The following is a 14,377-nucleotide window of genomic DNA, read 5'->3' as shown; positions in this document are numbered from 1 at the left end:
ATGGATTGGAACGACAGATAACCAACGGCGGCAATTAAATTATTTTTTAATACTCAATAAAAAACTTGTATTATAGGTTATTAGTTTAACATATCCATGTGACATCCAAAAAATATTTTTAACTAGTTACAAATCAATAATGTTTTTATGTCGTTTGTTGTTAATTATAATTCAATAGGAAAGTAATTTTAATAGGTAACAAATTTCAAAAATATATATCTTTACAATTAGTCTGGCCAAAATCCAAATTTGAAGAAAATGTCTGGAATTATGCTGGTTAATTACACTACATAGATGCCACACTGTAAAGAAATGTCTGGAATTAGAATGGTCAGACTCCAAACTTCAAAAATAAATCTAGAAATACTATGAGTAGACACTGTACTAAGTATGAACATTACAATTATTTTGGCCAAAGTTCAAATTTAAAGGAAATGGCTGGAATCATGCTGGCAAAATTCCAAAGTGCAAGAAGACTTGAAGAAGAACTTTGTATTTACAATGGTAAGAATCCAGACATTTACAAAAGGTCTAGTATTGCAGTTGATGAGATGTCATACAGCAAGAAAAAGTCTAGAATTACATTGAGAGGATTTTAGGTTGTATGAAATAGTTCGTAATTACACTACACAGGTCCGATACTGCAAGAAAAAGTTTTGAATTCTCTTGATCGGACTTCAACCTTAAAAATAAATTTGGAATTATATGAGCAGACGTCATACGTTATAATTATTCTGGTCAGACTCCAAATTTGAAAAAAATGTCTGAAATTATGCTGAAATTACATTAAAATGATTTTAGTCTGCAAGAAGAAGTTCGTATATACAATGAGAAGAATCCAGACATTCACAAAAGGTCTGGAATTGCACTTGATAGATGTCATACTGCAAGAAAAAGTTTGGAATTTCCTTGATCAGACTACCTAACATTACTTCGCGATATAATTAACATTATAAACGAAAACTGACCTTGCTCAATATTAAATGTTGAGTTGACGATGAATTGGTTCATAAGGAACATCGATCTGTGTTACAATAATGGATGGAATATTAGTGAGAGAAGTGTCTGATAGTGGCAGTAGAAAACGGCAACGTATCAAAGGAAAAGCGAGGTTAGAAAAGAAGAAAGGAAAGTAAATCTTACTGCTAACCCCTTTTTGTACATTTTGATTGTGGATTTCATTTAAGGTACGAACCAAAAGACCTACATTTAGAAAGGTGGATTGACAAAAAAAGTGTACATCTCAATAACAAGAAATTCGAATTCAACTGGTTCGGCAATTTTACATGTTTTAAATAGTAATGATCTTGGACTGGTGTACAAAAATTAGATTCTTCACTGACGGCTGTGGTGGCCAAAGTAAATAACCATATAAGCCATCTATTGTACTGATTACGCAACCACCACGTAACCTTAAAGAAATCAAAGTAGTTTTTCCAGTGAGTGGCCATTCCTATCTCCCAGCAGATAGGGTCTTCGGAAGAGTTGAAAAGGAGTTAAGAAAGCATGCAGAAATTCTTTTATCTGAACATTACCACGAAGTTTCCATTTTTCGAAGTTTCGAAATACTGTCAATTATTGACAGTACAAGAGAAAACTGACCTTACCTAACATTCCTTCATGGTGTAATTAACAGGCCAAAAGAAAACTGACCTTACATAACATTCCTTCGCGGTTTAATTGTCATTACAAAAGAATACGAACCATACCCAACATTCCTTCACTGTTTAATTGACATTACAAAAGAATATTAACTTTACTCAACATTCCTTCACGGTATAATTGACATTAAAAAAGATAACTGACCTTACATAACATTTCTTCATGGTTTATTTGGCCAAAATCAAAATTTTAAGAAAATTGTGGAATTATGCTGGCTAATTACACTACATAGATGCTACACGTCTGGAATTATGTTGGCAGAAGTTCAAATTGCAAGAGAAAGTTTGGAATTACATTAAAAAGATTTTACACTGCATGAAAAAGTCCGCATTTACAATGGAAATAATCCAGATATTTGCAAAACTCTGGAATTGCACTTGATAGATATCACACTGCAAGAAAAAGTTTGGAATTCCCTTGATCAGATTCCGATCTTCTAAAATATATCTGAAATATATACATATTATCTGGACTTATACAAGCAGACATCATGCTGAAATAGAAACTTTACAATTATTCTGGCCAGAGTCCAAATTTGAAAGTAATGTCTGGATTTATGCTGGCGAAATTCTAATCTCCAAGTAGTTTGGAAATACATTGAAAAGATTTAAGTTTGCAAGAAGAAGTCCGATATCAATAGTAAGTATAGAATTACATTGCATAGATGTCGTAATGCTACAAAACACCTGGAATTATATTGAGAGGTTTCTAGGTTGCAAAAAAAAGTTTTCAATTATACTAGACAGTTGCCACACTGTAAATTAATGCCTGGAAATACTTTGGTCAGGTTCCAAACTTCAAAAATAAATCTGGAAATACTACGGTTGAAGTCTAGTCTTTCAAAAACTTTGAAATTGTATTGAAAAGACTTTAGTATGCAAAAAGAAATTTGTATTTAGAATAAAAAGACTAACAAAAAGTCTAGAAATATATTTTGGTTAGACTCTAGATGCCCAAAATAGATGCCATCTCTAGATGCCATACAAGAAAAAAAATTGTAATATTGTGACCAGAGTCCGAACTTGAACAAAATGTCTGAAATGAAGTCTATAACACTAAAACCATAAAGATATTAACTAATTAATGAATTGATTCATCCAGTACAGTAATATCTTCTATGTGGTACTGCAAGAGTACGAAACATCACCTAACATGACACCGAAGATTTGGGGGCATTATTCACAAGGTAAGTGTGATTAAATCGTTTAATTCACTAATTAGTTTATACTGATTATACTCAATTTAGAAAATTGTCATTAAGTTTAATCGGATGCAATCTATTGTAAGCCTAGTTGAAAATGAGGTGTTACAAAAACATCTTTGGCAAAAACTTTAAAACAAAAATGTTTAATTAAAATCATTACAACTAATTTACTTAAACCTGATTTGATTTGATTGCAAATTTAGATCAAACTAAGCGGATTTGATGAATAAATATTTCAGATATCTATTTTGATTAGTTAATATGATGGTGCTGTATATAGTAAAGAGATGGCGCCACCAGTTTGGCTACTTGCTTTATTTTCTAGATAGTCACTTACCGTTTTGTAGTATTGATTTAATGTTTATTATAACTTAAAAGAAATATAAATAAAAAAAAACTGTATACATAAATATTTTAAAGTATTTATTTATAACATCGATTTTGCGTACTTACAAAAAAAAACATAAAAATATATAATATTTTTTCAAAATAAAATAGGTAACAGATATACAGTAGTATCTATTTATTAATTCGTTGTCGTCTAAGAATTAAGTCGCTTTATTGCTTCGGTTGTATCGAGGCGAGCGTGGATCTTTCCTTTATTTTCTTGTCGGTTTTATTGCAGCGACGTTCCTTATCAAACGGACCGGCTTTACGAGGAAACCGCACGCTCCTTATTCAAGCCTATTCGTTCGTTCGTATTGCACTATTGTGGTTTTGCCTGAAGTATGCTGTATGCGGATAGGCGTAGCTTTAAACCGCAGGCGATCAAAGTGCGGGTGCTTTTTATTTTTCTTTTACTAATTTTTTTTTCGATTATTTTTAAACGTGTAACGGAGTTGTATAGTACATAACGGATTATGGCACGCTTATTTTATTATTATAGTAATATTAAAGTTTTTTTTATTGGCGTGTTGTCTACGAGATTGTTAACTATTTCTAAATCAAAATACCGCCTAATCGTCGTCAATTACAGTCATTTCCTGTGCACGTCTACACATGTAGTTGCCAGCAAATAAATTGTTTATTTTTAAAGGTTAGCTCAGTTGTTAATCACGCCGTACACGTTGTAGGCGTTTGTATAGACACGTAAATAATAATTCCGTGAAACGGTTAAAATCTGCTTAATGACTAGAGATCACAATAAATTTAGATTCGAACGTTTTAGGTCATAAAGGAAATTTTCATCGAAAGATTTCCACGCTCGCATCGAAAAATATACAAAAATCAAAACAAAAAAAATACTAACGTGTAGTACAAGTTTTCAAATGAATCTATGAGGCAAGATATGCTATTTATGATGACTATGTACAAAAGAAAGTATGTTACATAAATTAGTTAAATGGCAAATTAATTCACGTTACGTTAAAAGAAAATCGCTGAAATCGGTCGATTCTAATCCGTGATCCGGAAAATCTGTGTGTAAAAACTGAGGAAGCGTAGGATCTCCAAAATCAACGGGGGATAGCGAAGGTTCGCCGAAATCTGGAGATGCCAGGAACGAGTGGTCGGAGAGCGGTAGCGATTCACCGTCAGATTCCAACAAGAAGTAGTCCAGATCGCTGCAATCCGATATGGACTCCGGTTTCGGATCCGGATTTGTTGATAACGCCGCGCTAAGTGTCGCTATGTATTTCATCGCTAACCTTAAAGTGGTTATTTTTGTTAATTTTTCATTGGAAGCTGTCGTCGCTTGCGCTGGCGCCATATGAGGAATCGCTCTTCTTAATGATTCAAAAGCTTGATTAATTTCCCTCATTCGATTTCTTTCTCTTGCATTTGCGGTTTTACGACGATATTTACTTAAAGGTGCGGGTTTCTGTTTCGGTTTATGTGGTTTTGTTACTTTACTAGGACTTTGCTCGGTTTGCGATTGGGTTTGTTTCATTAGCACTTCCGTTACTCTACGTACCGATCTCGGTCTTAAAGAATATTTATCTTCCTTTGACGAATTCTCATTGTTATTAGGATCAGGATAAGTCATCTTGAGATTTTGTAGCGTAGATTCGTAGTTTGTAAGCAAATTTTCCATCTCTTTTCTCGTTCACAATTAATTTCGGACACTTAATTCATTATTAGACTAATATTAAAGTTATTAACACAAATATCACAAAAGTTCGAATTTATTATTATTTTTTTCTTTTTTTTTTGTGCGGGTTTGTCGTTTAATCGTTCGTTGTAATCGCCGGGGGTTCGTCGTTCGATTTCGCGTTTAAGTCGCCGCGCGATCCCGCGACTTTACCTTTCTTACTCCTGCCCGTTAGACGGTTTGTTGGTCACTGCTGCCTTGGGATGCTGCGCTCAAGTAAATCGAGATCTGGATGGACCTCCCTCCACTAAGACTCGCGTTCTCGACTGTGCGCCGTGTCGGTACCGTGGAGAAATGATGAATTGGAAAATCATTGTGAAGGTGGAATAAAGTGACGATAAAGATCTCCGGGCGTGCGATTAAGAGGTTGGCAGCATTGTGAAATACTTATATGCTAAAGTTAAATGACGTTAAACGTAAATTACTATAATAATCAAAAAATTATTTTCAAATTATGCCCAATCATAAACTTTCGCTGCGTAACATAATAAGAATTTAAGCGTAATTTATTTTTTTCGATTCGAAATTGAATTCATCAAAAGATTTGTTACACTTGTCATTAATCAACTTGGTATGTCCACGGGCTCTATTCAAATGAAGTTATTTCTAATTGGTTATAATTACCACTGGTATTTTCTATTGGGTAACGGTGTTCATTTTATAATTGCCACTGTGCCTAAGATAATTAACAATTTGTCGTATTTAAAAAGAAATAGTTATATAAAAGTTACTCCACCTAAATCTATTGAAAATCATGGGTTGAAAAAACTCAATTACCTCATCACAAAAGATATTGAAAGAGAGATATCGAAGACAATGATACTGAAAAGAACTAATAGTACAAATGAGACAAGGAAGTTTTAGTATAACTTAGGAGTCAAAAAAATCAAAATTATGTCAAAAAATATCATAAGTGAAAAGTAGATGCTGCTAGACAGATCTGAGGTGATACTAAAATGGACCAAGTAAGAAACACACAAAGACAAATGTGCCTTACTCGCTTGAATATATAAGTTGAACTGGCCACCAAATTAAAAAGTCTTAGCATCTACGATATGGGGTAGAAAATCAAAAAGAAATATAGATTCAACCAAATTTTTAATAACTTCCTGGAGCGAATCCAAGCGGAAATAGGACAAGGACGTTTTAGTACGATGTAGCAGTGAGAAAAATCAAAAATATGTGAAAAATACCATAAATAAGAGAGAAAATATTAAATGATGTCAGGCCAATTACTTGCTGCTAGAGAGTTCTGAGGTTATACTGCTTGTAGCTAAAGACTGAATATCTAGTTCAAGTTCTAAGTCGCCCAGCTTTTTAAGGTTGATATCCAAAAAAGAACTAATAGTACAAATGGGACAAAGACGCTTTAGTATAACTTAGGAGTCAAAAAAGTCAAAATTATGTCAAGAAATATCATATGTGAAAAAGAACGTTAAATGATGTCAGGCCAATTAGATGCAGCTAGGGAGATTTGAGATGATACTGCTTGTATTTAAAGAAGTTTTCTAAAGGTTGATAGGTTTCTAGGGTTTCTACCCAATAATCGACCAAGTAAAAACGATGAGTGTACCTTACTCAGATGGACGCACAACGAGAGATAAGAATAACCAGAATTGAATCCATAAGTTGAGCTGGGCACCAAATTAAAAAGTTTTAGTATCTGCGACATTGGGTAGAAGATCAAAAAGAAATATAGATTCAACCAAATTTTTAATAACTTGCTGGAACGAACCTAAGTGGAAATAGAACAAGGACTTTATAATACAATGGAGTACTGAAAAAAAACAAAATTATGTCAAAAATACTATAAATAAGAAAGAAAATAAAAAATTAAATGATGTCAGGCCAATTACCTGCTGCTAAAGAGTTCTCAGGTGATACTGCTTCTAGTTAAAGACTGAATATCTGGTTCAAATTCTAAGTCGCCAGCTCGTTGATATCCAAAAAAGAACTAATAGTACAAAAGGGACAAGGACGTTTTAGTATAACTTAGGCGTCAAAAAAGTCAAAATTATGTCAAAAAATATCATAAGTGAGAGAGAATATTGAATGATGTCAGGCCAATTACATATTGCTAGGGAGATCTGAGGTGATACTGCTTGTATCTAAAGAAGTTTTCTAAGGTTGACATCCAAAAATGGACCAAGTAAGAAAGACACAAAGACGAGTGCGCCTTACTCGGATGCATGCACAAGAAGAAGTAGGGGTGACTAGAATTAAATGCATAAATTGAACTAGGCACCAAATTAAAAAGTTTTAGTATCTGCAATATCGGGCAGGAGATCAAAAAGTTATAAGAAAATTATAAGTCCTAGATTAGAAGTGTAACGACTAAATAACCCTAATTTACAAGAAGGATGATCATGTCGAACCAAAAATCGCATTTTGCATATACAAAACATTTATTATTTACTATGGAATCTTTGTGGATATATATGAAGAAAAAGGTTTCATGAAGTACATAAATACAGAATAACATAGTCACATTTACGACAATACATAAGGACATAGTCCCTTTAAGAAAAGATGGTTGTCAGATTACAAGATGGTTTACTTTCCTATCAGTTAATGTTGTAGATTCTGAAACACACAAGAACTAATCCGATAATTACCAATGTTGTGGAAAGGTTAGCAAAAAGGTATAAGAACCTAAATAATACATTTAGGCCGTCGTTGCTTCAGCTCAATGATTGCCGATGAAATTATACTGGTTAACCTGGAAATAGAAAGAAAAAAGTTAATCATCATGTTGATGGTATGACACTTAATGCTCAGAATGAGATCTTCAAGATAGGTATGGAATTCGACTTAGCCAAATGTGCAATCTGCACATGACAAAAATGAAACTAAAATGAAACTAAAATGGCAACAGTTCCTTAATGTCTAAGATTAAGACTATAACTTCTCAGGAATGCTGACGGAAGAGAGCTAATATGCTTCAAAAATCTGTATGGTAAGACTATGAGCAAGATACAACCTTAAAGGAATATGTGAGAAAACCAATAACTGGGATGTTCTTCAATAACGCAATATTGCAAAGATTGCCCAAAATCCACATATTGATTTTGTTGAGTTGCCTTCCTGTTTGATTTATGCCTAATTAGTCTTTATTTGTAAGAGTACAGAACAGATTGCCAAAACGGAGTTTATTATTAATATATAGAATGAATACAATGGAGCTGCAGTATGCTTTATAACTTTGAACTGATAATTTAGAATCCTAAAACAACATAAGGTGTAGGGTTGATCCTGCAGTTAATAAAGAGCTGGCATTAGGTTGCTGAATAGCTCTTTGGGTCGAATGTTAATTCGTTCCTTTCCATATCTATCATCAACACGTAACTCTAAAGTAATACGAAAAACAATGATTTTGCCTTTTGCTATGAGGCATCCTCAAATGAAAAATTTTGACAACTTTGCAAACTCCAAGTATGAAGAAAACTTTTATTAAATGTAGAATTTCTTCGTTTACTATTAATTATGTAGAAAATCTTACGGATAAACCGAATTATTAATTTCCATACGAGTATAATAGTATGGCTTTGGACAAATTTGAATTTTAAAAAATGCAAAACAGCATCGAAGAGTAATGATCGGTCGTTGTTGCTTCTGGGCGGGGTAAGGCACCTGCTACGACCTCTTTGTCAACCTTTTGTTGTTGGCGAAGAAAAATGAACGCATTTTTTAACCGGTGGGAACGGATTATATGCTCAAGAGCAAATACGCGCGCGTTATGTATGGTGGTCATAAAACAACATTAGCTTTTATCGGTTCGAATGCAGATGTGACAACAGGTGTTAAATAATGTATTCTTGTGTAAGAATGTACACGTTTTTGAAAAAGATAAATACGTTTCAATTTGTCCTTTGTATCAAACTCGAAATAAATCAAAGTGGCTAAGTTTATTGCATTTATTATAATGGCACACCAACGGTAGAGGACTTCGCGCGCGCTAAAAGTCATTTATGCGGACGCGTCTCTTCCTAGAATACCGACCGGTTCCCTTGAAATCGTAAAACGTGCTTGTTATACCGGCGGAGGTCCTCGGTGACCGGTAAAGATATTAAACAAGCAACTGTCAGGGTACGAAGACGTTTAAACCGCACTCCGGCGTTATAGTTCACAATGAAACCGAGGAGATGGCTCTTGGTGTCGCACCTGGAATTCCATGCAAGAGAGAATAAAGTCGGCATTAAACCGTACGCGGGGCAGCTTAAGGTGTATACATATAGCCTAAGAAAAACTAAAATCGTATGCAAATCCTAATTGGATTTGGTTCGCCTTCAGATCGATTGAAGTCTCTCAATCGGCGATAACATCAACTAGAAGAAATAAGTAGAAAAAATTAAAAAAATATCTAAACTCGTGTTTCATTTTGAAAATCATGTTGAAGGTATGAGTAATAAAACTATAATAAAAGTTCTTTTGTGTTTTGTGTATGACTACGCGCGATTGTCGGCGTGCAAAACAATTAAGAGTCGCATGAATATATGCACACCTACCGGGACGACAATGGCGTAAAATCTTTTGTAAACCGCCGGTGCATTCTCTGGTCGATTCTGGGCGTTAAATTGGGACAATCGCGTATAGAGGCGGGGTCAAGGTGCCGATACAGCAACGTAATCGAAATAAATGACGACCCGAAGGAATTATTTAATTTTGAATCTTTTTCGGGAGAGGGGAATTTATAAAAGCCCGAGGTGAATTATCGGCCGTGGCACGCAGAACTGGCTTTTATAAATTAAAGCCGAGTCGTTTTTGCGTTGCGGACGTCGCAATTTTTCACGTTCCGGGTCCTGGGAGTCGGAGCTCTTTGTCGGGCGTGCGCGCGTTTAACGCGCAATTAAAGCCAAATATCAATTATGACACTTCCCGGATGAGTTACCGCGACTTTTTCCGCCGACCGAACGGCCGCCGCGCGATTACTCGACAACACCATAAATCAACGTCGTCTATTCCTTTTGCTTTTCTTCTGGTCCAACAGCGCGACGGAGATAATCTCCGTCGGCTACAATTAAACTGTGTTGGCCCGGCATTTTCATTAAAGTCCACTAAATTTCACCACAGCTAGAGATGTCTTCCGAGAAGTACAAACTCATTTCGGAACAAATTTTCTCCTCTTCTTGCGCGACCACCATGATATTTATTAACTCATCCTTTCAAGCTTAATTAATAACGACGTAAATTTTCTTATAAAATTAATTTGTTTTCTCGGTACCGATTGATTTTATCCTTTTTTGGATTTTATAAATTTCGAACAAATATCGGTTTATGTCTATGGATTCGATTGAAATCCCACCAACTGAAAACTTAAAAGCATCATACTAGGTCCGCCAATAACGAATCGCGTGGCCTCCGCTACCAACCAATGCTTTCAGAGCTGAGGGGAAAGCGCTTCTCAAACCTGTGACGGCGCAGTACTCTTGTTGTGCTCCAATGCACAGAACACACCACCAATATAATTTTTAGTTCAATTTCAAATTTCTAAATAAACTTCTAAGTAACAAAAAAAAACGATTTCATTGAGATACATATTTAATTTAACTTACTCACCGTCAATAATTGCCGAAGAAATAAACCGACCGACACGTTATTAATAATATATTAAGGATGAAAACATACCGGGTATCAACAGTTGGCCCATTGAATTCGACCCTCGACCGCCGCTCTTGCGATTTGATCGCTCGACTCACCGTAAATTGCAGTGCACGGTCATTTGTTGTAATGTATTAATAAAGAGGCCGTTCATCGGACGTCGCTTTCGACAATTAGCGAAAAATCACCTAATTGAACCTCAAGTCCACTCCAACTCGGACAAACGTTTTCTGTAAATAATACCATCCTGTCATCATGTATCATCATTATATTCATCGAAACTCAATTCAACGTTCCATTCATCTGTTATATCATCATCTGGTTTTCTTTTTAATTTTACATAATGTTTTTTTGTGAATTTAAACAATTTGATTATGTAAAATGAAATTGGTGGGGAATATGTTTTGTTAAATAAAGTTCTTCTTTTTATATTTGGGTTGAGTTCATCAATATCATTTTGGGGAATTCGTTCTGGTAAAGAATTATAAAGGTACTCATACATTTCTTATTACAGCTTATTCTCTGTATATACGATATACTCTGCTACGCTTCTGTCCAAAGAAAAATTGGAAATTTGGTTCAACATTGATGACATTCATAATATTATTCTATAGTTCACTAAAACTGTTACATTTATTAACTTGGCTTCAAAACCAATTTCAGCATTCATTAATTGATAGAGATGCTAGAAATAAAATACATCTCGTATCCAGTCCCAGTCTCCAGACTTTGAGTCGTTGTTGATACAGAGCAAAGTTGGAGTTGGACCAGGAGTCTATAGAGCTGCAATAGAGAGATATGTATCTTCTAATTATTATTATCTTCAAGCATTCTAATGGTAGCGATTTTTTGAAATAAACAAATTCATCCACGCACGTGATTAGTGAGGCCTCATTTTAGGATATGATATGAACAATCATTCACATAAAAGGATGGTGTTCAATTATAAGATATGAATGTCCCGATGTCTCAAACCGACTTTATCCTCAAGTCAGAAATGTCCTAATCGAACCTCATCATTAATCAACATCAGTTTCGGCCGAAACTTGTTCAACCAATCATTGCAACATTATGTACGTGCTATTCACCGTACTTCTTTCTATGTCGTGTAGTAAAGAGCGACTGGAAAGTCCACACTGATTTTGACAATCTGTCAGTCACTCTGGTCGCTTGGTCACTCCTTCGAAAGTGATCGATAATTTTTCTACACCTTTTATCGTTCGTTATAAGGCTAACACAACCTATAGAATCAAATAGCGCTATACGCGTTGCACAACCCATATTTACTCACAATTCGAGTAAGCTTAAACGTAAGCGCTGGTGTGGTCGTCTTCCAGTACAGTAGCTTCCAATATAACTTTCAATCTTTGTGATACCATTATGAAATAACTTGTTAAATTCTGTAGTAAGCACAACTTTCATGGATTTGTCCATATATCGATCGTGCAACTGAACCATTCGCATTGTTCGATTAAGTCCAATACTTTTGCCTTCTCTTTGTCATATGCTTGGGGCATTAGTGACGTACGGAAATATTTTTCAAATTAAAACTGTATTTACTATTGGTGTTTGGATCTGCTGTATTAAAACGTCTATAAGCAGTACTTTCCAATGTAGAGTATGGAAGCATGTCGACAATTACAAAGTCCTTATCGATCCTCTGAGCAATTGCATCATCATCTGCCCATTGCCATTCCTTCGTCATTCTTTTTGCTATATCTGTCAAGCTATATTGTATGAGATTCGATTGTTATTATTAATATTGTCACATCTTTTTTTCTTAACTTAGCTTAATTTTTCTTCTGGTCCATCGGCGATTATCATTTCAAAACTTGTTGATACTCTGAATTGTAAAATCGTTACTGCCCAAAAAGTAAAATTTTCTGCAAACTTGTTAGCAGTGGTTTTATCGTAGAGATCCCAACTCGTCTTCTATACTCTTCACACGGTAACTGCACGTACAGAAACAATTTGTTTCATCTTGCTTCAAGCTTCCGAACGTGCAAGCTAAATCAGATACTAGAATAGACAAACAGTAGCCGAGACTCGGTTATAAAGTTTCGGTACTTGCTTATTTTGGCCGAAACTGGCAGAAACGGAAACTGAAACAAAATCTTCGGACGGACACTGATGTTAAACAATCCGCGATGCTTCAACTCAATATGATTGCTTTTCTGAATATAATCTGATCTACAATTTCACTCAAAATTTATTCTTAACCCAAATATCGCTCAATCGAATCTCATAAGTATTTAAAAAAATCCAACCTCATCATTAACCTAAGAATGTTTTCTTCCTACTTTTCATTTTCTTGTGTGCCAAGTTCTTTTCGTTCTGTATTTATCAGATTCGATATTAACCATATTTTGATATAAATCTTTAGCTTTTTTTATCGTTCTTTAATTCTTTTTTCGATATACCTAGATAATCAATCAAATTAAACCTAATTAATTAATAATTGTAAATAATTAATTTTTAAACCAATACTCGTGTTATTAAAATATCTTTCAATTTATCATCGAATTCATTCCACGTTGTATTTCCCATTCGGTCGTTGTTGGTTGTGTACAACTTGGTAATTACAAGACGGCAATTAAGAGGTAACGTTGTCCGCGGGGAAAAAGAATTAATACCAAATACAGGTGGTCCCCGAATTTCAACTTAATATCTTCCATTTGTTAATCGCGGGCTCGCTATGGAAACTACACGGTTACTGGAAGAAGAGAAAAGCGGGCGACTCAAAGAGTCAAGGACTCGAATAAATTTTTTTTATTTTGTTTTTCTCTATTTCGTCGAAGTGAAGGCTTAAGACATCTCCCACCGAAGCCCTAAACGAATCAAGCACGTTTCTGATTAATACGGAATAAACTAAATGCTGAAATAATAAATAGAATGCCAAGGGCGACAAGGAGTCGAGAGGGTCTTTAAGAATTAAGCCGCTTATTGTTTTCTTTTTGGTTATTTTATACTTCGTTCTGGTGAAAATTAAGACTGACAGCGAAAAGGTTGAAAAAAATTAAATTAATTTTTTATAGTAAAGAATTATGATTGTATAAATTTGCGATTTATTGTATGTAATGATGATGAATGTACTTGAAGTTGTTAATTACCGGCTACCAGTAAATGGCAAAATAATAAAAATGGATGCCAGACAATTAACATACTAATTACGCCCCTTTTCTTTTCACTTAACCGCGGTGTTCGGTTGGCGATCAATCATGTTTTGGAAAACAATTTTCGCGTTCCGTGTAATTATCCGCAAGTAGAACGACTTTGGTGGCCCCCACCATAGTTTTCAATGTCGTAAAGCACAGGACGCTTTACGTAACAGCAATACAATCGCAGCTTTTAATACCCGTAATTATAGTCGCATTAACGTTAAAGTTAACCGAACCATAGGGACAATACCTCACTTATCATCATTCTCGTGATGTTTATGTAAAACGATGGTAATAATCGATAATAAGAAAACCTCAGGTTGTTCGATATAACCACAGTGTACTCGAGGATTACTGTATACAGGATTATTTATCAGCATTAGAGTTAGTTCGAAGACTGTCTCTAGTTTCACTCGTGGTGGTATACACAGAGGCATCATTAATTTGTGTTTATGCGTTGCGGTGACGTTAAACCCACTGTCGAGGAAGATTACCGACGGAATTAAGCGGAGAGTTTCGGTTGGCACCTCCGGTATAACAAATTGACGCCCCGGTCCGAACGCGAGGTGTCGTCTTGACTTATTGGAAATTGTGCGTGCGGTGCCCCGATAATGAAGATTAATATCGAACGCGCGGCAGACAGCCGTACAATACGAATTCTTCGAG

At 35.0% G+C, this 14,377-nt stretch overlaps 1 protein-coding gene across 1 annotated transcript; it reads right to left on the bottom strand.

The window, feature by feature from the left end:
- Nucleotides 1-3,268: 3,268 nt before the first annotated feature.
- LOC111429029 (helix-loop-helix protein delilah-like) lies at nt 3,269-5,156 on the bottom strand. The gene has a single exon (XM_023064817.2). It carries the CDS (start codon nt 4,896-4,898, stop codon nt 4,227-4,229), a length of 672 nt encoding a protein of 223 aa, XP_022920585.1. The 5' UTR covers nt 4,899-5,156; the 3' UTR covers nt 3,269-4,226.
- Between the last annotated feature and the right edge of the window lie 9,221 nt (nt 5,157-14,377).

The sequence above is a fragment of the Onthophagus taurus genome, chromosome 11, assembly GCF_036711975.1.
Source record: "Onthophagus taurus isolate NC chromosome 11, IU_Otau_3.0, whole genome shotgun sequence".
NCBI lineage: Eukaryota > Metazoa > Arthropoda > Insecta > Coleoptera > Scarabaeidae > Onthophagus > Onthophagus taurus.
The sequence above is the reverse complement of the archived record's forward strand: the minus strand, read 5'-3'. Positions and strand labels throughout refer to the sequence as shown.